Below are 21,970 nucleotides of genomic sequence, written 5' to 3'. Positions count from 1 at the left end.
GCGCCTCATATAACGCTCGCCGAGCGGCGACTCCGACACGCCCTCAGAAACAGCGAGCTGCAGCACACAGCTCTCCTCTCCCTTCCAAACACTAGCTACCCTCCAGGCAGTCAGTGGACATAAAGTTGTTCCTGTGATGTAGAGACAGAGCTCAGTTAAAACTTTATGGATACAGATTAATAACTCACCGCTCTGAAACTCTCGCTCCAGTCCATGTTGCCAAGCCGGTCGGCTGAACCCGAGCTGTTTACCGGCTTCTCGCCGACCCGCCCTTCTCTGCTTCTGATTGGCTAGTAGTCCTTAACTAGGAACTGAGCATGTGCAACTCCCAACAAAGATCATTTAGAGACAAGATGTATCACTCCATAGCTAAAACGAAGCCTTCAACACAGGCTGAAAAGAGGAGCTGCAGCAATGTGCAGTAGGACAAAAATATAACCATGGAAACCGGTTCTGGTACAACCTCTAAATAGGATTTTGAACCTGAAAATGAGCAGAATGCCACCTCTTTAATATAAATATAATAAAAATGTATTTATATATGTTGAAGATATTTCTCAACAATGGTTTGAAGGCATCAGTTCCCCTCAGAGGACAACTTCCTATGAATGTTAATAATGTGATGTGCAAATGTGTGTTGAAGCTGTGGGAAATAAAACACAACAGCAGTCGAGTTTCACACGTTATAATGGATTTAATGGTCCAGGCAGTGTTTTCTACCTACATCTGAAATTTAAAGCTATTTTTAATAATGAAATACAAGCTGCTGCTGAATTAAAGACACAAAAGAGATGGATATTATGTCCTTAAGCCAATCAGATCACAGACTCCATTTAAACACTCAATTCATTCCTAATCAATATCTACTACATTAGCCAGTTAGGCCAAAAATCAGTGAGTACATTTCCCATCAAATCTGAGTTAAGACCAGAATCTTACTTTGACATTTATTTCACCATATAAATATTATCATGCCATATAAATGCCAAAAAGCCACAAACCTTTAAAGAAAAGCCAGCAGGTGAGATGGCCACAGCTACATATTCCCATTCCACTCAGCATTAATGGTTTTCCTGTAACTGATATATGCTGTTCTTTTCTTTATAACTGCATCTAAAAGCCTAAAAAGCTCATAAACCGGTGATGCTGTTTACCTGCTGCAGGTGTTGGCTGCTTATTTGAGATTTGAAAATTTCAGATGGTTAAAGCTGTTAAAGATATTTGTTAGGGGGCTTAATTGATGTAACAGGGAAAGGTAAGACAGGTCTAGCTTGGAGTCACTAGCCGAACCCACAAGAGTTCAATGACCTTCCAGGTAACTGAGACAAGTTAGAAGTCTTGTGAAGAGGTTCATCCAGGAGATCCATATAATAAGTATGTTGTTGCCAAAAAAAGAGGGAACCCAATAAAACTGGTGAGAATAACTTTATTTACGCTATAGATCGAAACTAGACTGGATTGCTAGCTAGCTAGTGATGTTTTGCTCATTGTTTAGCGGATCTATTGGATTCTCCCAGTCGTGGAACTCTTCTCAGGATATGTAAATTTCCATAAAGTCAACCGTGTTGCAGTTAAGATAAAGTCAGAGGTCCCTTAAATTCTTTTCCTTAGTTTGGTTGCTGAGGTCTTTTATGCAACGGTTTAACACACTTAAGGGATTCCTTAAGTATAAGACCAAGATAAGGAGAAAACCTCAAATACTTAAGTGAAGATTTTAAGAAAACCTTAAGGAGAAGATTTAAGGGTGTTTTGTGCAACCAAATGTATTTTAAGGAAACCTTAACCCAGACTTTAAGAAAAATCTTATCTTAAGGTTTTTTGTGCAAAGACCTTAAAGCTGATGTTACATTTTCAACCCAGTTGTCCTTCCTCTGGGCTACAAATCCCAAGTTTGCTTTAATCTAAACTATAATATTATTGGAAATAGCTGGTTATGCTAATAGTACTAAAAACATCCACAGCTTTGTGGTTTTGGAAAGGATCCTCCCACTAATTGAATAAGAGGATGGGCTCTCTGTAGCAGACGGGACGAGTGGCCACACAGCAGTCCTTGTCACGCCAGCCAGACGCCTCGCTGTTCAGACTCATGATAGCACACTGGCCATCAGACACCCCGCCGGGCTCCCCCTCCGCCCAGTGGGTGTATCTGACTGGAGTCTGGTCCAGCCAGTACCACTCCCCAGTCAGGGAGCTCCGGCGCATGCCGATCCACACCTCCTGCAGGCTGGCATTCTTGGCCTCGATGATTTCATTGTAGACGTGTTCCTGGAGTTGGGCGTTGTTGAGGGTGACCAGCTTTAGGTTTTTGCCACTGCAGTACTTAATGGATGCCTGCCAGCTAAGCGCCTGTTCTCCAATTTTTATGATCTCTGGCCTCAAGGCGCAACCCCAGAAATCTGTTGGGCAGTTCAGATGAGACAGAGCAGATAAAGTGATATTAGGAGGCATTTTGATAAGAACCCGTTCACTGTAGCGCACTGGAACTGTCGTGGATCATTCTGTGGAGGCCTGAGGACAACAATTAGCCGAAAACAGCTGAGCTGGCAGGCTTCAGCAGGAACAAGTGTGGAGCGTGGTGTCTTTTTTATTAGCCTTTCCAAAAACAATTAAAACTATGTAAGTGCAATGTAAGCTGCAATTGTTAGCATTTCCCCGGTGACTACCTCACAATCTACGAGTAGTACACGAGGGCCAAAGCCAAGAAGTTCATCATTAGCCAACCATATTAGCTTGTGGAATTACGGGTTGTGTTAAAAACCCTCTCATGCATGAATTCTTTAAAACATTATCTAGATTTTTTTTTGATTCTTTTTATTACTCAAAACTGGGCTTAAAATGCAAATCCATTTACATTTTTTACAAAATTGTGTTTCATTTTTAAATCAAGTAACTGTCCCTGTATGTGGACACCATGCAACACAGGAGTAAAATGCAACACCTGATAATTTGGAATATTGTGTTTTTTATGTCATGTTGTGTATTTAAGCTAAATAGTTGAAAATTAACAATAAAACACATATTTTAGGAACAAATAGAGGAAAATGACTCACGGTGGTATTTATAACTGTAGTTACGTGCATGTGGAAACCCAGTCACATGTTTTTATCCTCATCTAACGTCATGTTGAATCATCTCAGTACATCCAACATGTAAGAGATAAGATAGTTCTAGTTAAACTGATTTCTTTACAGTATGTGAGTACATTAATTATTCTTATTTCTTGTAAAGGCAGCAAAGCAGTCGTAAGTTGGCGTTTAATGTTGTAATATGCACTTTTGCATTGTTATTTATTTTCATATATTTGTTCAATGTCAGTTGTTAGAATATAAAATTAGAATAGATAAACTGGCATATTACAGAAATCAGACATAATGCAATCTGACTCCACTGTTCTATGATGTTCGTGTACGTGGACAGTTGGTTTTTGGTGTATAAAAACTACATTTTACTCTAAATTATTTAATTTATAAAACATAAACTTGTCAATAACTCTTTACTGCACATACTGCTATTTCTTTTTATCGTGATTGACTTCCTTGAATAAAAAGTTTGTCACAGATATGCCTGACTTGGAGAACAAAACAATGACATAGTGACCCAACGTTGAGTTAAAATAACTGTCCACAAATGTGGACACCATGCATGAAAGGGTTAAACCTCCTGGATGCTATCAGAGTTTTAAACTGATGTTGGCGACTTTGTCATTGATTGGATTTGTGGAAATTTATCCTCAACCTCAGCTGAACTAGTAACCTGAGACAACAAATCAGTTTAGCGTCTTGTAATGTCTATGTGAAAACATTAAGTATTTAAGCTGAGCAGCACACTGGGTTATGGTAGAATATCTCCACAGAGCGAGTTTCTGTCTTCCCAAAGGACCATCAACTAGAGACTGATGATTTTACCTGTTAGCTTTAACATTTTTAGCCTGATATTGTGTATGTAGCCATCAAGTTCATATTTAAGATCCTTTTACAAGACTCTCAGATCACAACAAGTCAGCTAGAAACATTTAAAAAGACATCCAGAGACAGTGTTTTATATACTAATATCCAACGACTACTGAATTGTCCCTTTCAATAACTTTGATCCAAACAATTTAAATATAAATAACTGCAGCTGTTGCCACATGTTGTGTGTGTTACGTTTATTTAAATCATTTATATGCACACGTGTTTTTACTTTTTTATCTGCATGAGGAGACAATCCACAAATGTGCACCATGATCCACAAATATTTCACTACCCACAAACATGTATTTTTAATTTGTGTTGTGTAAAGTCATATCCACAAAAATACAGTGCAATTTCCTAAACACGTGTTTTAATTTTACGTGTAAAGTGATTTTTTTTTTACTCATTTGACAGTCAATTTCTACACAAGAAACAGTTTTTGCACATTTGTGGATTGCTTTCTGTCACTTTGTGGGTCATGTTACATTTGTGACGTCCCTAATTTTGCATTTATGAAATTTAGCAAATGTGTGTTGAGCAGGGATTATGTTAAATGAGAAAAGCTGATCTACAAGAGAAAACAGCAACACAGGCTGCCTGAGAGCTTTACTGCAATATATATTCCATTATATATTTCGATTTTGAATTGTCACCTGCCGCCTGATGTTTCCCTTTATATAAATACACAATAAATTGATGCAGAAAAGAGTTTAAGAGTCCAGTGTTGAAACCAAAGCTATGTCCTTCCACTGTTCAGAAATTCTGCCACTGTCATCATTATAAACTCCAAACAGTACGGACCAAGCAAGAAGGGAAAGCTTGATGGGGTAGCAGTAATTACTAAACTTATTAAAAGTTTTGTGAAGAGTTTTGAAAATTAATACTGCTCATTTTTAAAGTTAGGCCTGACACATCCTTTACTTTAAGGTGGAGGTCAGACAGTGGGTTAATAATGCAGCTGCATACCTGGGGTTTTGCTGATGATGGCTGCTGGGTTCCCAAACAGAGCTCCTGTCGTATTTCCCACAAAGTAGACAGCCATGGTGGAAGAAGCGTGCCAGATGACGCCCTTACCCAACGAATCCGGCTGCAGAACAACATATGTTGAGACATAGTTTGTTCCATTCAGCATCTGCCACTGTGGATTCTTCAAAGAAAGCCTTCCAACATGAACCCCATCTGTGAAGTCCTTGTGAACCACGATAACGGCGAAGTTCTGCACGTTGAGGTCGAGGTTGAGGTTCTTTAAGTTGATTACATAACAGGCGGCGAAGTCCATCTCTGGTATCAGAGTGAGGAGTAAGCCCGGACGGTAGAGGACGACTGTGCCGGTTGTCTCAACTAGTGGCTTGTTTGGATCGAAGGCCTGTATGGTGGTGGAGCCTTTCTCTGACAGAAGCACAAATGTGTCATCTTCAGCACCCTTGGCCAGAACAGGAGGAATGTAGAACGTGTCCATCTGTTGGTTGGCTGCTGGCAGCATCGTGTACAGCATCCCACAGGTGCACTTTTCCCGGATGGCGCAGGTGTGACCAAAGAGGACCGCCACCGGCTGGTTGGCGTTCACAGATGTCAATTTGTCGTCTTCTGTTACCCACATCTGAGCGACCTCGTAGGGCTGAACACTAAATTTCTGGCCTTTTGCACCATTAACAGTTACGATGTTGTCTTTGTCCCCATTGACGAAAATGAGTTTGAATGGGTTTCTTTCGGTTACATCTGTCGTGACCATATCTGCAGGGTAACTGGTTCCATTGACCTTGGGTATCGGCGGGATGAGGTACTGTGTGCCCAGTTGGTCCATAGGTACGACCAGAGCAGTCTGGAGGATGCTCTTTTTACGGTAGACGGCACTGACGGTAATATTTTTGGCACTGGTAATTTTCAGAGTGTTGAGGACAGGAGAGGAGGGTGGTGACTGCGAGAGCTCCAGGGTTGCACTAACTATGACTTCAGTGGTCTCTCCTGCCTTCAGTGTTGATTTTTGGATTGGCATATAGTTATTATTATTATTATTAGTATATGTGATGTTGACCTCAGTATCATTATACAAGGCAGTGATTTGGACCGTGTTCTGGGACGGACTGGGATAATAGAAGGCAATGCTCTCTGGAAAAGCAACAATGAATGCCCGACCAGTGTTGTCTTCAGGTAGAGAGGCCGTGAATTCTGGGGAAGGAAAAAAAATCTGCTGAAGCAAAAAAACCTCAGTTATATTTTTCTAAATCCACTGAGCAACATTTCTAATTCAACATTTTTAATCAATTTACAGATAATTGCAAAAATCGGGCACCAACAAAACTTCTTTACTGCTGTATTTTTTCATTGGACTGTAACTACTTATTTACATTATGGATACATTTTTCTCAATTAATTAATTGATTGGTTGGTTTGTAAAGATTCTGAAAATAGCGAGAAATGGCGTCGCAGCAGCCTGTTCTCATTCCCAGGGCATCAAATACCTACGCTTTGTGACGTCCTTCAGTGTCTGGTACCAACGCACAGCGAAGCCTGTTTAACGGTAAAAATAAGTCCTTTATAAATAAGAGAAAAGTCAGAGTAAAGCTCCAGTTACTTGTTTTTAACTACGCGTACTCAAGATGGCTGCCACGCGTATCCTGCGTTCCTTTGGAGCGTAGGTGGTGCACGTCTCCGTAAATTAACGCTACGAGTCCGTGAGATTCAGTTCAGCACATGAATGTGAGGGCATCTCGGGATCTCACGTGATCAAACGTGACTTCAGACGGAAACAAACTGGTCGACCTCGTGTGTGCTGCGTTTTGCACAGAAAAGAAGATGATGAGGATGAACTCGAGGCTGAGAAGAGGGAATCAGCAGGTTTCTACATTTTATTGAGCAGATACACAACAAGCTGGGGACGCTTCCTGCTCTGCTCACTCTCATTGGCTGCTGGGTTTCTGATCAGGGAGCTTCAGATTCTGTCTTCTCACACTACAGGATCATCTGGACCGATCACCAGTTCCAACCAGCCTCGGTTTGGGAAGGCGTTTGTCAGAAGGGCGAATTGGAACCAAAATCGACCATATTATCCTCTAGTGTGCCGCCAACATTGCGTAGCTGACGTAAGTAACGTAGTTATCTGAAGTCAAACAACAATCTTTTCCTAACCCTAACCAAATTGTGACGTTTCACAACGTTAACCCCTAGTTTTATTTTGAAAGTATAACCGGATGTTGCATAATTGTTCTTGTGTAAAAACTATCCTAAAGGGAACCCAGGGCGTTAAAAAGCGACGCCAAGGGGTGTTGACCAAACTTCCATATGTGACGAGTTGGGAATGAGAACGTGACACCTTCACAATACTTGTTGTGCCCAAACCTCAACGTTACTGACAAACTTTACAGTTATCACAGTCATTCAGAGGAAAAGCAAGAAATCTTCACATTTAAGAAGCAGAACCATCAGATGCTTTTAATGTTTTGCTTTGGCTTTTGGGAAGTCTGCTAATGTTCTCTGTGTAAAAATCGTAATTTTAATTAAACAAAGTACGGAAGCCCTAAGCAAATTTCCATTAAACCACTGTGTTAAACTTCTGTTTTGTTATTTCAAGATCACAACATAATTATCCCGTTATGACAGGAAAATGGAGAAAAAGATATTTGAATGGATGGCCGCTTCGGGCTTCCGTAACAAAGCAAAAGTAGCTAAAAATGTGTACTTGACAGTACTTGATACTACATTCCTGTGTATTACCTGAGTTCAGTGCTGGCAGCAGCAGCAGCAGCAGCAGCAGCAGCAGCCCAGGACACATGGTGGCACCTGGATCACCTCCGATGAGTCCAAACAAGTACCTGGAATGAACAGACCGGTTAAAACCAGGTCCCACCTCATTTCCTCCTCCGTCCTGCTGCACATGTACCCGCCCCCTTTTCACATCAGCATGTTTCTTTGCTTTCGAGCCACCTTTACCTGTCGACCCACCTGTAAGGTAATTTGTGGTTTCAGCTGGACCTTAAATCCTTGAACTGTCCCATTCTGCCCCTGGATCCTTCTCCCGCTGCCAGACACGTGTCTCAGCTTATTGTGGAGTTTTATTCTGTTTTTTCACCAGTGGCCTGTGTCAGGAAGCAATAAAACTCCAACAGCTGCTGCCTCGATCATTTCATTTGCTCTCTTATGTCTGTTATCGTGTTTCTTGTGTTTAATTATTCCCTCATTTGGCCTCTTTTTCTTTGTGTCTTATTTGTGCCTGGATGGTTTTTAAGGCCCGTTGTTGTCCTGCGTCTCCTGCCAGGCCGTTGTTGTAAATAACAAACTGTTATCTTATTTAACTTGTCTGCTAAAATAAAAGTATAATAAAACTTTAAAGGGAAATGTTATTTCTTGGCTTCCTTTCAGAGTGCATGAAAACTAAAGTCAGAGCTGAGGCGAGCTCAGCTGTAGCTCCTCGTGTCGTCGTTTATCCACCAAGAATCTGGGAGGGATTTTTGACGGTACATTTAAATTTGAAAAACAGATTAGTTCTGTTGAAGCTAAAGCCCTTTTTGACAGTAATCCAGCCATTTATTACGTCTCGACTACTGTTAATTCCTTAGTATGATTGGACTGGTCATCTCTTCTTTGGTTACAGAAATTAACGCAGCACCTAGACCTCTCAGCGTGAACACACGCCCCCGGTTTCAGCCTCGCTCCACTGGCTTCCCGTCCGCTTTAGGGTTGATTGTAAGACTTTATTTTTTGTCTTTATGATTTTAAATGGCGCCTTCCTGTTTATCTGATCTCTTACACGTCCACACTCCTGTCAAAGCACTGATCAGATGCTCCAGGGTTAAACAATAAAGGTGACAGAGCCTTTTCAGCGGCTGCTCTCGATCTTTGGAATAATTTACCTACTCAAAGAAGCTCAGACTGCTGACATGGGTAACATGGGGTAAGACGCCCCCACAAAAAACACAAAATGTCACAACATTTCTTCTGGCTGCCGCTCGTCTCACTGAACTAAAAATGTCCTCTGTTTCATCACAAGTTATTTGATCAAAACCATTCTGACATAAGTTGATCTAATTTTTTTTGTCAGTGAAAATAAGCTGTAATTTTTGTAATGTTAAATTTAAATATATATGTATATTTACATTAAGGGGAGCTTTGAGATAAGTTATGCAATTGTTTAGAGAGAAATATTTTTATAATTTTTGGTTAAAGTAGTAAAGTAGTAGTTAGTCAACCAGCATCTTACCCCATGTGGATGACTAATTGATTAAATACAAATTAATTTCTCACCTGTAGGTATTTATCTTATTTTATAATATGTTACCCAATGCATTGAGCTTCTTCTTTTTAGCAAAGCTTTTGGTCCCCTTTAGATGTTTTGTTTTCTAAAGAACTGCTCATTTTGGGGTTTTTTTCTAACCTGTAGCACTTTGAGATCTTTTGATGACAAGTGTGTTATAAATAAAATGTACTATTATTATTATTATTGTTATTATTATTAGGGTGTGTTTTATCCCACACTACCCTAATCAAGTCCTGTCTGTAGGCCCACCTCTTTGGCCAACTAGCGTTGTTTTTAGATGCGCTGTACAAATAAATTTGAACTTGAACTCTAATATAGTGGTGAAAGAATTCACATCCAGTTCAGTAAAAGTACTAATACCACTCTGTGAAAATACTCCACTACAAGTAAAAGTCCTGCATGTAAACCTTCCTTCAGTAAAAGTACTATCAGCAACATGTATTTACAGTGTTGCAGTAAAATGTTCTACCTGAGGTTTCTGGATTAATATTCCTGCTGCATTAATGTGGAAGTTTATATCCTGCTGGCTAATCTGCAGCAGTGCATCATGGTCTATAAGATAACCATATGTTTGTAGCTTCGCTGTCCTGTGAGAAACACAAATCTCTAAACAGCTATAAAACTCAAGCTGAAGAAGAGGTAAAGTCTGCCTCACCTGCTCGCCGGTCGCCAGCAGCCGAATGTTTTCTGAATCTCGTCCTTCGTCTCTCCTTCGGAGACAGATTTGTCAGTCAAACGCCATCAGGAAGAGATTTCCATAAGAAGCATGTCAGAGGTGGGCAGTAACTAAGTACAAGTGCTGTGCTTAAGTACCACTCAGAGGGAGATCTTGTACTTTTGACTTCACTACATTCATCTGACAGCCGAGGAGGAGGAGGAGATGATGCTGATGAGGATCAGCTGTTAGTTTGACAGTCAAATCAGTTTGAGCTTCACAGACTGAGTTGTTTTTCAGCTTCTGTTCAGCTGAAATTAAACAAGGATTAAAGAAATTAAAGCGCTTGAGATATTTGTTTTGTTTCTTTCAGGTCAGACGCTAAGGAATATAAATTAACTTATTTTCTATTAAAGAGTAAATGAAGATGCAATAAAGGAAAATATATTTTCATCCTTGCCTGGTATAAAATCTATATTTCAAAGGCAATATCACCATCAAAACCATCATCCTGCAGTTAATAATGAAACTGAATATCCTGGACAACAACTGTAACTATAAATATGATGAAAAGAAACACAGCAGGTAGTTTTAAAGAAATATATGTACAGGCGGTGTCCATGTTTTTGCCATATTTACTAGTTACATGTTGACTTTTTTCTTCAAAACACTATTTCTGTCCATACAACCACGTTACAAATAACATAAAGCTTCCAAAAAACTGAAATACCGATAAATATTCCTTTGACCAAAGGAAGTCCGATGCTTTACAGGCCAAAAACCTGAGTGTCTGTGTAAAATGACCTTCCTCTGCAGGACGCAAGTTGGCGGCACAGACGCGTCTTTCAACAGCTGCACAGTCTGACCACTTTTACAGATTTAATAATGAATCATGAAGCATTTTCACATAAAAACATGGTATTTCTGGTCTTGCACTACATGGCCAAAAGTATGTGGACACCCTACTCATGGGCGTCTCTTTGTGTTGAAAAGTGGTGGGGACATAAGTAATAATAATAAAATACTTTATTTTAAGAGTCTGGGCTTCCAAAGTGAAGGAGCATGAACAGAAAAAGCCCTGTCACCCATAGATTTGAGGTGCATTCACAGATTACACTGTGAGGAGCGCAGTCTGCCATTTGGGGTGTAAGGGATTAATAAACCAGATGAGTATTGCGGAGGTAGGACGTGTAATACCTTGTATGTCAACATCATAATCTTGAAATCGACACGGAACCTGACTGGGAGCCAGTGTTAGGACTTCAGAACAGGAATAACATGGTCACATTTCCTGGTTCCCGTCAGGATCCAGGCTGCAGAGAATTTGTTAATTGTGGTTTTAGATCTCTAGAGGTCTTAAACGTCGTAACAATAATCCAGCCGCGTGACAACAAATGAATTAATCAACTTTTCAGCGACAGATAAAGTCTGGCTATATTCCTGAGGTCTTCACAGTGCTCTGAACAAAAAAATCTAAATTACACCAAGGTTCCTCATCTCTTAAAATGGCTCAGGGGCTCAGATTAGGGCTGTGAAGAGACACTTAGCTCGCGAGACACCACGATAGGCGCTATCAGGTTCACGAGAACGAGAATAAAACATCCTTAAACAGTGTTTTAAAGAAATCAGTGCTGAGATATGTGAGTGGGGGGTCTGGCCTCCCCCAGGAAACTTGATCATTAAACACTTCATCTCCTGCATTCTGGTGAACGTTTCTGCACCAATTTATGGTGGAAATGTTTTTATTTATGTAAAAGGAACCAAAATTCAGGTGGCAGGTGTATATAAATATAACAGAATCTAAGTGAGAGCAGCTCTCAGATCTGTTTCTCCTGTAACATCATCCTGCTGAGGCAGGATTTAATCTTCCCTCCTCTTTTGTCACGTTCACGGGGAGAGAACAGAAAAGAAACTGTGTCAGGAAGTTGTTAAAGTTACTGACTGCTGCTGCACGGTTTTGGGGTCATTTTATAATCAGCAGCTTGTTTATTTTAGCTTAAGTTACTTTTTTTGGACAATGCGCATTTGATTCTTTTAGATTTGATTTGCACTGCATGTTTTCTTAATGTGCAAATAAACCTTTCTAAAGACATTTTTTAAAATTTGTTTTCAAACAGAGTATTTCAGAACATATTTGAACAAATTATGCTTTAAAAAAGTGGTGGGTACAAAATCAGCCGTTTCAAAAGTGGTGGGGACGTGTCCCCAGCGTCCCCAGTGTCCCCAGTGTAAATGACACCTATGACCTTACTATTGATTCATGACCGATTGAATGAACATGACCCCATTTTGGGGGGAAAGTGAGGATGTTTTTGCACATTGTTTTGGAAACATGTTAAAAGAAAAGGCCACATCTGCAAGGTTTGGACAGTTTTATAGAAAATAAAGACACTTTTTTTGGTCAGGCAAAGGGGAGTGTTTTAAAAAACTAAGGCATTTTTCTGGAGACGAGGACATTTTGTGAAATTTGAAAAGTTTTTAATTACAAAGGGGGGGGGTCTGAGTTCAACTTCTTCCACACCAAACTGGACAGAAGTGTCCAGATACTTTTGGACATTTAGTGAGGTCCAGTTGTTTTCAGACAGTCCACGGGGAGGCATAGTTTCCCCTCTTTAACAGTGATTTTTAACCTCATTACTGTCTGACTGAGATTTCTGGTTTCCTGCTGAACTACATTACACACACACACACACACACACACACACACACACACACACACACACACACACACACTGTAATCCTCACTCTGCACCAAACCTCCTTTAATAAATTCTGTTTTATGTTGTTGTGTAACACTCACAGCTGTTGTCCAACCGACTGTCAGAGACTGCGTGGGTGTGTCATTTAGTGGGAAACCAGAAATCTCTGTTAGTAAAAAGGTAAAACTTCTTTTGGAAACAGACGCCATCAGTGAGGACGTCTCAGGACGCTTTGTTTTAGAAAGTGAGGACAATCATGATAACAAAGACATTTCTGGACAATTTTAGGGAGTTGGGAAAAATCGGGACACTTCCAGTTTGGGAAAGTGAGGAGGTTATTGTGTGATTCACACCTTTTATTTTGGGATTAAGTTTAGAATTAGATTCAGGTTCAACTGTGAGTGTGAGTGTGATCTTCGTCCGTAAACACACCGATCATGTATATATACACACATGCACACTGAGTGTGTGTTTTTGTCCTCTGATCTTTAATCTGCAAAGATTAGATTTTGCAGGGAGCTTTAAACAATGACATCGTGTCTATCTTTAGCCCCGCCCCTGATGACATCACACATAATGAGGACACACACACACACACACACTCACTCTGCAGGAACAGCAGCAGGCAGCAGCATCATGGCAACATTCGTCTCAGTGAGTAAATGAAACATCATCTTTTAAAAAGCTTTTCGTGTGTTTTGTTCTGTTTGTAACGAAGCTCTCGACCTTTTGTTGCTAAAATAATAATGTTGATTTGGAAACACAGAAGAGAGGAGGGGATCTGCAGAGACATCAGGAATGTTTAAAAAAGAAACTGTTGGATGATATTCTTCTCCCTGCCCTCAGTGGAGTACATTTATTTAAGTACTGCCAAGTATTTTTAAATTCTGAGAACTAATTACTATAAATATCCAGGTTTTGTATTTAAAATGCTCATTTTATAAAATATGAGACATTTTAGATTAATTGTGTTAAATTAAAGTGTCAAAATTTACTTTATTTTGACCAGCTACAACATAAAATCCTGCTCATACATAAAAATAATATAATATCACACTGACAGGAGTCCTTCTGCTGCCTAATGAGTACTTTTATTTGTGATACTTTAATTACATTTCATTGATAATACTTCTGTACTTCTACTTATGTTAAGAATTTAAATGCAAGATTTTTTTTTCATAGTGGATTAATTTTACCCCAAGGTACTTTTAACTGAAGTAAAAGATCTTAATACTTCTAAGTTTTTATTCTAAAAATAAAGAAGTAAAAAAAACACTCTTTTCATGAAGCTCATAATGTTCACTTGTAATTTTTGGTCGAGATATTTTATTGATATTTATTTTATCCCCTGGTATGTCATTTAAGAAAATACATTTTCATGCACAGAACAACATGACATAAGAACTGCGTCTGACCGTTAAAGGAGGCGGAGGCCTACTTAAAGCAGAAGTAGGTCTGTATCTGCTGCAGGGGCCCCTGGGAGCCGTCCTGCAGACAGAGAGCTCGATTTAGATCCGACGTCCGGAAAGAGTGAAGCTCCTCTGAGATCTGCTTCATCTGCAGTCTGAATATAAACTCACTGAACATCCGTCCCTGTGAAGGCTTTTTCTCACTGTCAACAAGTCTCACGTTCGGACTCAAACCAGCAACCTGTCGGTCTGAGGCTCTCAGCTCCGAGCCCTTTGGTTCCTCCTGAGGACATAAATCTTTAAGAGACAAGGGCCCAACGAGGTCGGGACCTCAGGGCTCTGGTTAGGGACGTGACGATGCCTCAATATTGGGTTCACGAGAACAAAACAAAAGAAGAAATTTTAACACTATTTAGAAGAAATATTCAATAATCATAATTAGGGGCGTCTAGGGGAACATTTATAACATTAAACACTCAATTTCCTGCATTCTGAAGAATAATTCAGCGCCAATTTATGCTGTAAATGTTTTCATTTATATGAACGGAAACATTACGTTCTGTAAATTCAGGCGGCAAGTCACAGTTCAAAATATAAAAAATACAATGCAGTAATCAGCAGCTTGTGTTTTTAGCCTAAGTTACTTTTTTTGGGACAATGCACATTTATTTCTTCTATATTTATATAGTATTGAATGTTTTGTTTGCAAATACGTAAACCTTTCTAAAGGTTTGTCATTGTACATTTGTTGCTGATATTTTTCAGAACATTTTTACAAAGGCTTTCAAAAGAGTGATGTGAAAAATGACCTGTCCCCAGTGTAAATGACAGCTATGCTCAAAGATTTATAGCTGCATGTTTAAAAAGTCTCAAACAGCCGTAGTTTCTATCAGACAAACAGAAGGAAAGGGTGCATCTGTTCAGGACTATTTTCAGCGGCGGATGAATCCACATCTGGTGCTCTAAAGAGTATTTTTGGCAGCAGGACGGTGAATGTGGGACTGACTTAAAAAAACAGACTCGGAATTTTGACTTTTATTTATTTAAAGGATTTTCTTTTTATTCGCTATGGATTAAAAATTTTAAAACTTCAGTCAAAACTGCAACTGATGCGTTTTCATCATTAAATCCAAAATGTAATTATATTATATATTAACAATTAAATCTTTAATTTATTCATAGAGCCCTTTTAAAACCAACATTACAAAGTGCTTAACAGGAAGCAGTTAAAACATAAAAACATTACACCTTCACTACAAACTTTTGATTTTCAAACTTACTATGAGCTAAGTGTCTCCAACTATTTAGTTATCTGGAGTGAACCAAATAAGCAGTGGTGTAATCACTACTAGAGTATTTCCATTTTGAACTTCTTCTCCAACACAACTCGGTTATATTGTACTTTTTACTGCAGTGTCTGACAGATTTAGCTACTAACATAGCCTGTATAAAGGAAACGGGCGGAGCCGCCAGTTTGTTGACTACCATTTTTAAACCTCCAGTTAGGCATTTTGGTCGTCACCATCTTGGGTTTTTTTGCAACCAGGCAACAGACGTGACCTTATATGAGAGGGTGGCGCTAGCTAGCTTGGTTAGCAAGGTGCATAATTCACATTAACTGTGATGTTAGCTGGGATGCTAATTTTGGCTAGCAACAAACAGGCTTAAAACTTAAAAATGAGCAGCCGACTCCTGATGAGCTTTTTCAGCTGCGCTGGTTAAATGTACACAGAGCAGCGGATACGAGTTGCCTCTATCCTGATTGACAGGTCGCGACTTGTCAATCAGCTTGTAGCCCCGCCCTAAAGCCTCCCCTGCTTCCTGGTCTCTGTTCCTCTAAATGGGACCATAATTTACTAAATGAACATCATGCTGTGTTGAAGAAGACTTGAAACTAGCGACTGAGACCAGAAACTCATCAGGAAAGTGTTTACTGAGGGAATAAATCAGCTGACAAGTAGAAACATTTTCTCACAGAGGACGCAGGTTTAAGTCGCCCCCTGCTGGCCGCTTGAGAGGACGCAGGTTTAAGTCGCCCCCTGCTGGCCGCTTGAGAGGACGCAGGTTTAAGGCGCCCCCTGCTGGCTGCTAGAGAGGACGCAGGTTTAAGTCGCCCCCTGCTGGCCGCTAGAGAGGACGCAGCTTTAAGGCGCCCCCTGCTGGCCGCTAGAGAGGACGCAGGTTTAAGGCGCCCCCTGCTGGCTGCTAGAGAGGACGCAGGTTTAAGGCGCCCCCTGCTGGCCGCTTGAGAGGATGCAGGTTTAAGGCGCCCCCTGCTGGCCGCTAGAGAGGACGCAGGTTTAAGTCGCCCCCTGCTGGCCGCTTGAGAGGACGCAGGTTTAAGGCGCCCCCTGCTGGCTGCTAGAGAGGACGCAGGTTTAAGTCGCCCCCTGCTGGCCGCTAGAGAGGACGCAGCTTTAAGGCGCCCCCTGCTGGCCGCTAGAGAGGACGCAGGTTTAAGGCGCCCCCTGCTGGCTGCTAGAGAGGACGCAGGTTTAAGGCGCCCCCTGCTGGCCGCTTGAGAGGACGCAGCTTTAAGGCGCCCCCTGCTGGCCGCTAGAGAGGACGCAGGTTTAAGGCGCCCCCTGCTGGCTGCTAGAGAGGACGCAGGTTTAAGGCGCCCCCTGCTGGCCGCTTGAGAGGATGCAGGTTTAAGGCGCCCCCTGCTGGCTGTTAGAGAGGACGCAGGTTTAAGTCGCCCCCTGCTGGCCGCTAGAGAGGACGCAGCTTTAAGGCGCCCCCTGCTGGCCGCTAGAGAGGACGCAGGTTTAAGGCGCCCCCTGCTGGCTGCTGGAGAGGAAGCAGGTTTAAGTCATTGGCTTCACTTTTCAGACCCGGAGGTTCCTGCTTGGTTACTAGTTACTTTATAGATCACAGATATTCATCCCTTTCCTGTCCAGTGGAAACCCCGTATCTCCAGGTGTTGGTGATAAACTGCAGGATCCTCTTCCTTCAGCTGAATAAACTATTTAAAATCCTCTTGGATCAGCTGGTAAACGCATCGTCACAAAGCTGAAAACAGGCAGTTTTTCCTGAGTGTTTAGAGATAGGAGATTTTCATAGGACACATGACGATCTTATAGACCATGATGCATTGCTGTAGATTAAACTAGCCAACATGATATAAAAGAGATGAAATCAACATCCACAACATGAGTACTTTTACGTACTCAGTGTGGTATTAGAGCTAAAGTGACTTCAGGTTGGAGACAGGATGTTTCCTTTAGTCCAGATGGATTTCACAGAACCTGGACGCTTTAATCTGACATTTCTTCTTCTTCTTCAGCTGGCCACGTGTCACCACTGTCCCATCGTGTCGTCTCGTCGCGGTTTGGTCTACAGAGACTCTCTGTCGGCTCTGTCCTGGAACCTGAGGTCCCCCGGGGGTCCTAATCGACAACCCACCAGCGGGCTGCAGGGCCTCGGCCACCACAACAAACACCCCTGCAGACTCACCAGGTAGCACACACTGACAGATATACTGTACATACTGTGCATACCAGAAAGATGAAGTCTGGTATGAGCTCTTACAAATACTCAAATACTACAGACATATATATACACACACTATTAATTACTAGCTCCCCAAATATTCTGCATGACAACATTACATTTAGCTGGGAATAATTTATTGAAGATTATTAAAGCCAGACTTGCCATAGAGTATTTCTACATGGATCTAAATACTTTCTCCACCACTGAAGTGATACTTGCAGCAGCAGTAGTACTAGTAGTACTAGTAACTGCCTTACCAAAAGAAGTAGAAGTTGCACATCCAGCAATAGAAGTAATAACAGTAGTAGGAAATAGGAGTAGCAGGACAAAGAGTAGGTTTAGTAGTAGTACTTGTAATAGTAGTAGCAGTAGCAGCAGTAATAATAGTTTCGGTAATATCTGTTGCAGTAATAGCAGCAGAGTGGTAGCAGCGGTAGTAACAGTAGTAGTAGTAGTAGTAGAATCAGTTTCAGCAACAGTGGTGGCAGTTGTTGTAATAATAGTAGACGGAATAGCAGTCGTAGTAGTCAGTACTATTAATAGTAGTACGAGTTAGCTATTTGTAATAGACACAGTATCACAACAGTAATAATCGCAGTATTAGTATTACCATAGTAATAGTCACAGTATCACGTTAGTAGCTTAACATATTGCAGTATTAGTATCATAGCAGTAATAATTGCAGTATTAGTATCACAGCAGTAATAATCGCAGTATTAGTATTACCATAGTAATAGTCACAGTATCACATTAGTAGCTTAACATATTGCAGTATTAGTATCACAGCAGTAATAATCGCAGTATCGGTACTATCTGTCTGACTCCTCCTGTCTCTCCCCTCTCTGCCTCACAGACCTGACCTCCCAGAATCCATTGCTGTGGCTCGCCCCAAGCCTCCGGGCAGCATGAAGCACCTGGTCCTGGTTCACCTGAGGAAGCTGCTGACGCTGAGCTCCGCCCAGCAGAGAGGCCTCCACCTGCCGGTCTGACACCTCCGCCCTGCTGCAGCAGAGCAGGCGACCGTGAAGAAGATGATGAGCTGAACTGAGAGCTGCCGGATCACCAGAGGGCGCCGCAGAGGTTCAGAGAGACCGGAGCTCAGACTGATCCTGAGCCAGTTTTAATTCTCAGGGGAATAAACAGCAGGAGGAGCGAAAACTCATGATGGCAGATATTTCACCACATCGCCAACAAAGTATTTAAGACATCCACTGAAGTAAAAGTAATGACATCAAACTGTACAAATACTCATTTACTAGTAAAAGTATCATCAGCAAAGTGTACTTAAAGTGTGAAAAGTAGAAGTACTGGTTTGTATAATTTTATCATTGATGCATGTAAACTGTACTTTAATGAGGTGGAGCTCATTTTAAATTCTTTATGTACTCTTAAAGTATTTAAATATAAATATAGTTTTATTTTAACTGTTTTGTTTGTAAAATCTGAATCTGCAAAGTAACTAAACCTGTCAGATAAGTGCAGAGGGGGGATATAGTACGATATTTTCCTTTGAACTGTAACAGAGTAGAAATAGAAAGTAGCATAAAATGGAAATGCTAAGTTAAGTAGAAGTACCTCATAACTGTACTTAAGCGCAGTACTTGAGTATCTGTACTGCAGCTGGATCAACATCTGGAGGAAACCAGAGGCTGTTCGATCATTTTGGCCACGTTGTGTCTCACAGAAGTTTGCAAATGAGAGGAGTGAAAGTTTTTCCAGATATTTAACTAAATGTTTGTAGTGATGATGATACAATACACAATACTCTTTATAATACTAATTAATACTACAGGTAATACTCGTTGTATGTGACCTACTCTTTCAGTTGGTCAGATATTTCAGGAGGCTGCAGCATTTTCTGTTTTCCAGTTTGACACATTTAAGATCTTTTACAAACTCTCAGAGGAAGATGAAATCTTTTTTTTACTTTTCTTCAGAATCAGACACAGGTTTGTTTCTTCAAGTACACAGACAAGGAATTTGCTTAACTATCACCGTAGAGAAAGGAGAAAAAACAAGTACTGCAAAGTCAAAAATCAGGATCCTCCGTAAGGCAGAAATTAAATTTAGGAGTTAAAACATCTAAAACTGTCCTCACATGAGAAACGACAGCTTCTACAGGGCCACAAACCTCAAAACACTGAAGAATCTTTGCATCAGAACATATAAAAGAAATGTCAGTCCATACTTTGTATATGTGCACTTTTTCTTGTGTTTTCTTAAGTTGCTGACACAGTTTAGTATTAAGAATTAGTATATTGTATATGAATATAACATTTCAGTTTTCAGATTCCACTATTTTTTTGACTTTATATATTAAAATTACAGCTTTTAGGTCAAAAATTCAATAACAAAGGATTCAGTGTTTCCACAGCGAGACATAGTTTAAGCACGTAACGCACTCAATGCCAACAAACAACATGTCAGTCAGCGAGGTTTGTTTTTAACGTTTTGGATCGAGCCAGGCTAGCAGTTTCCCCCTGCTTCCAGTCTTTATGCTAAGCTAGGCTAACCCCGTCTTAGCCACTAAACACACAGACCTGAGAATGACCTTCGAGTTGCTGGTAAAAACAAGGGAAAATTACAGGAAAACGCTGTTAGTGATTATGTAGGAAGATGTAAACAAAACAGACAAATAAAGAACTGTTATAAAATTATTTTAATATGAATATTTGTTCTTTATAAAAGCCAACAGGATTCATTTTGTCTCATATTGAACTGACGAGTCTGTTTAATATCTTTAATAAATAAACTATTTCTGTCTCTAATCTAATGTCTACTGACTTCTTTGTGGATGCTTGATTATTTTGTCACTCATTTTCCTTTAATATATAAATACAAAAATCAGAGATGTGGCAGTTTGACCTCCAAACTCAAGAGTCACTATCAGAAATACTTTACTGATCCCGGAGGGGGAAACTGTCGTGTTAGAGTTGTTGTCTTTACTATGATTCATTTGCTGTTATTAATTTTAAAAATATAAATATGAGTGTGGAAATATGTGCAGTATAATACAGTATGAGACAGAAATGTGATGAATCGTAATAATAACTTTTATCCTGCCTTTATTCTGCCTGTTTAGCTTATCTTTTCTTTTCTATATTGTCTAAATTATTGTGATTTCTATTATTTGTATTCTGCCCTCATGTTTTTTTATCATCCGCTGTGGTATTTCTCGTGTGTTCTTTTGTGAAGCTCTCTGGATGTTGCTTTGAAAAGCGCTTTATAAATAAAGTTTATTATATTATTATATATAATTATTGGACCAGAGAATATTGCACCTGAACCTTGCATCTCCACACGGATTCGGGCTGAACAATAAAGCGGAGGGTGTGATGTAACACGCAGCAGGTCAAAGGTCGTCTGACATATTAATTAGAAAGCTGCGCAGGGCCTCGTCTCCTGCCGAGAGCTTTAATCTGCTCAGTTAATGAAACTCAAAGAGAGCGGAGCTGCTTTTAACTCCAGGTCAGCAGGAAAACCAATCATACACTCACATTATACTGCAAAAGTCCATGTTTCCTTGATTATTAAATATCTTATCAGTATCTGGTAATTATGAGGCAATAAAATATTGCATTTAAGTCACATGCTTCATGTCTGTCACAATTTATTCAACTTATTCACTTCACCAACTTTAACACCTCACACAACAGGAAACACTTTCCCCTGTTTCCACTCAGGTGTTTGTCCACACGGCACGGTGGTGCAGCGGTGAGCACCGTCGCCTCACAGTAAGAAGGTTCGAACCTTGGTCACCCCCAGGTCTTCTGTGTGGAGTCTCTCCGGTTGATCCCAGTCCAAAGACATGCAGGTTAACTGATGACTCTGAACTGTCAGGTGTGAATGTCCAGGATGCAGCCTGCCTCTCGCCCTTTCTTAACTGGGATTGGCTCCAGTGACATTTATGTCTGTTAGAAAGTACAACAACATGTGTGGCCGTTCCCCAAAACGACATGTAGGGTAGTTTGAGTGCAGTGAGCAGAGAGCAAAGGATGCAGGAGTAAAATTATTTTCATCATTAATTATGTACATGTCGAAGGTGGAAGTGATATGCAGGTGCACATACACCTGCATATCAGATGTACACAGTGCAAATGATGCTGGAGTAAATAAAATACAAAAATGACTAAATAAAATTATTTGCTTTCCTATAATTTACTTTTCGGACTTTTAAATAGTGAGGCTGCTGGAACATTCGCAGTCTAAAGAAGTCTGAGGTAAAATATGTGCATGCCAACTAGCTAGTTAGCTAGAAATATGAGCATACGTGAGCTTCTAACCTCAGACTTTCTGATAGTGAAGCTGCTGGTTGACTAAAGGGTCTGTCTAGTGTCTAAATAACATCTAATTTACAAAGGATCAACCATAAAGGGGCACAGCGACCACACATACTAATCTACTTTACTACTTTAACCAAAAACTATAAAAATATTTCTCTCTAAACAATTGCATAACTTATCTCAAGGCTCCCATTAATGTAAATATACATAAATATATAAATT

At 40.4% G+C, this 21,970-nt stretch overlaps 1 protein-coding gene across 1 annotated transcript; it reads right to left on the bottom strand.

The window, feature by feature from the left end:
• Positions 1–689: 689 nt before the first annotated feature.
• Positions 690–11,061, bottom strand: LOC119898173. The gene is made up of 4 exons (XM_038712360.1): positions 9,863–11,061; positions 7,668–7,765; positions 4,920–6,122; positions 690–2,396 (listed from the first exon to the last, which is right to left on the bottom strand). Exons 2-4 carry the CDS (start codon positions 7,723–7,725, stop codon positions 1,990–1,992), a joined length of 1,668 nt encoding a protein of 555 aa, XP_038568288.1. The 5' UTR covers positions 7,726–7,765; positions 9,863–11,061; the 3' UTR covers positions 690–1,989.
• Positions 11,062–21,970: the final 10,909 nt, after the last annotated feature.

Source organism: Micropterus salmoides, unplaced genomic scaffold (genome assembly GCF_014851395.1).
Source record: "Micropterus salmoides isolate LMB-PRFRI ecotype aquatic unplaced genomic scaffold, ASM1485139v1 Ms_hic_scaffold_11, whole genome shotgun sequence".
Lineage (NCBI taxonomy): Eukaryota > Metazoa > Chordata > Actinopteri > Centrarchiformes > Centrarchidae > Micropterus > Micropterus salmoides.
This window is presented reverse-complemented; position numbering and strand designations above follow the sequence as displayed.

Coding starts and splice junctions, on each gene's coding strand:
- LOC119898173 (XM_038712360.1), bottom strand. CDS start 7,725: ATGTGTCCTGGGCTGCTGCTGCTGCTGCTGCTGCTGCTGCTGCCAGCA. Junction 6,123..7,667: donor GCTGCCAGCACTGAACTCAG/GTAATACACAGG, acceptor TTCCTTCCCCAG/AATTCACGGCCTCTCTACCT. Junction 2,397..4,919: donor CATCATCAGCAAAACCCCAG/GTATGCAGCTGC, acceptor ACTGCCCAACAG/ATTTCTGGGGTTGCGCCTTG.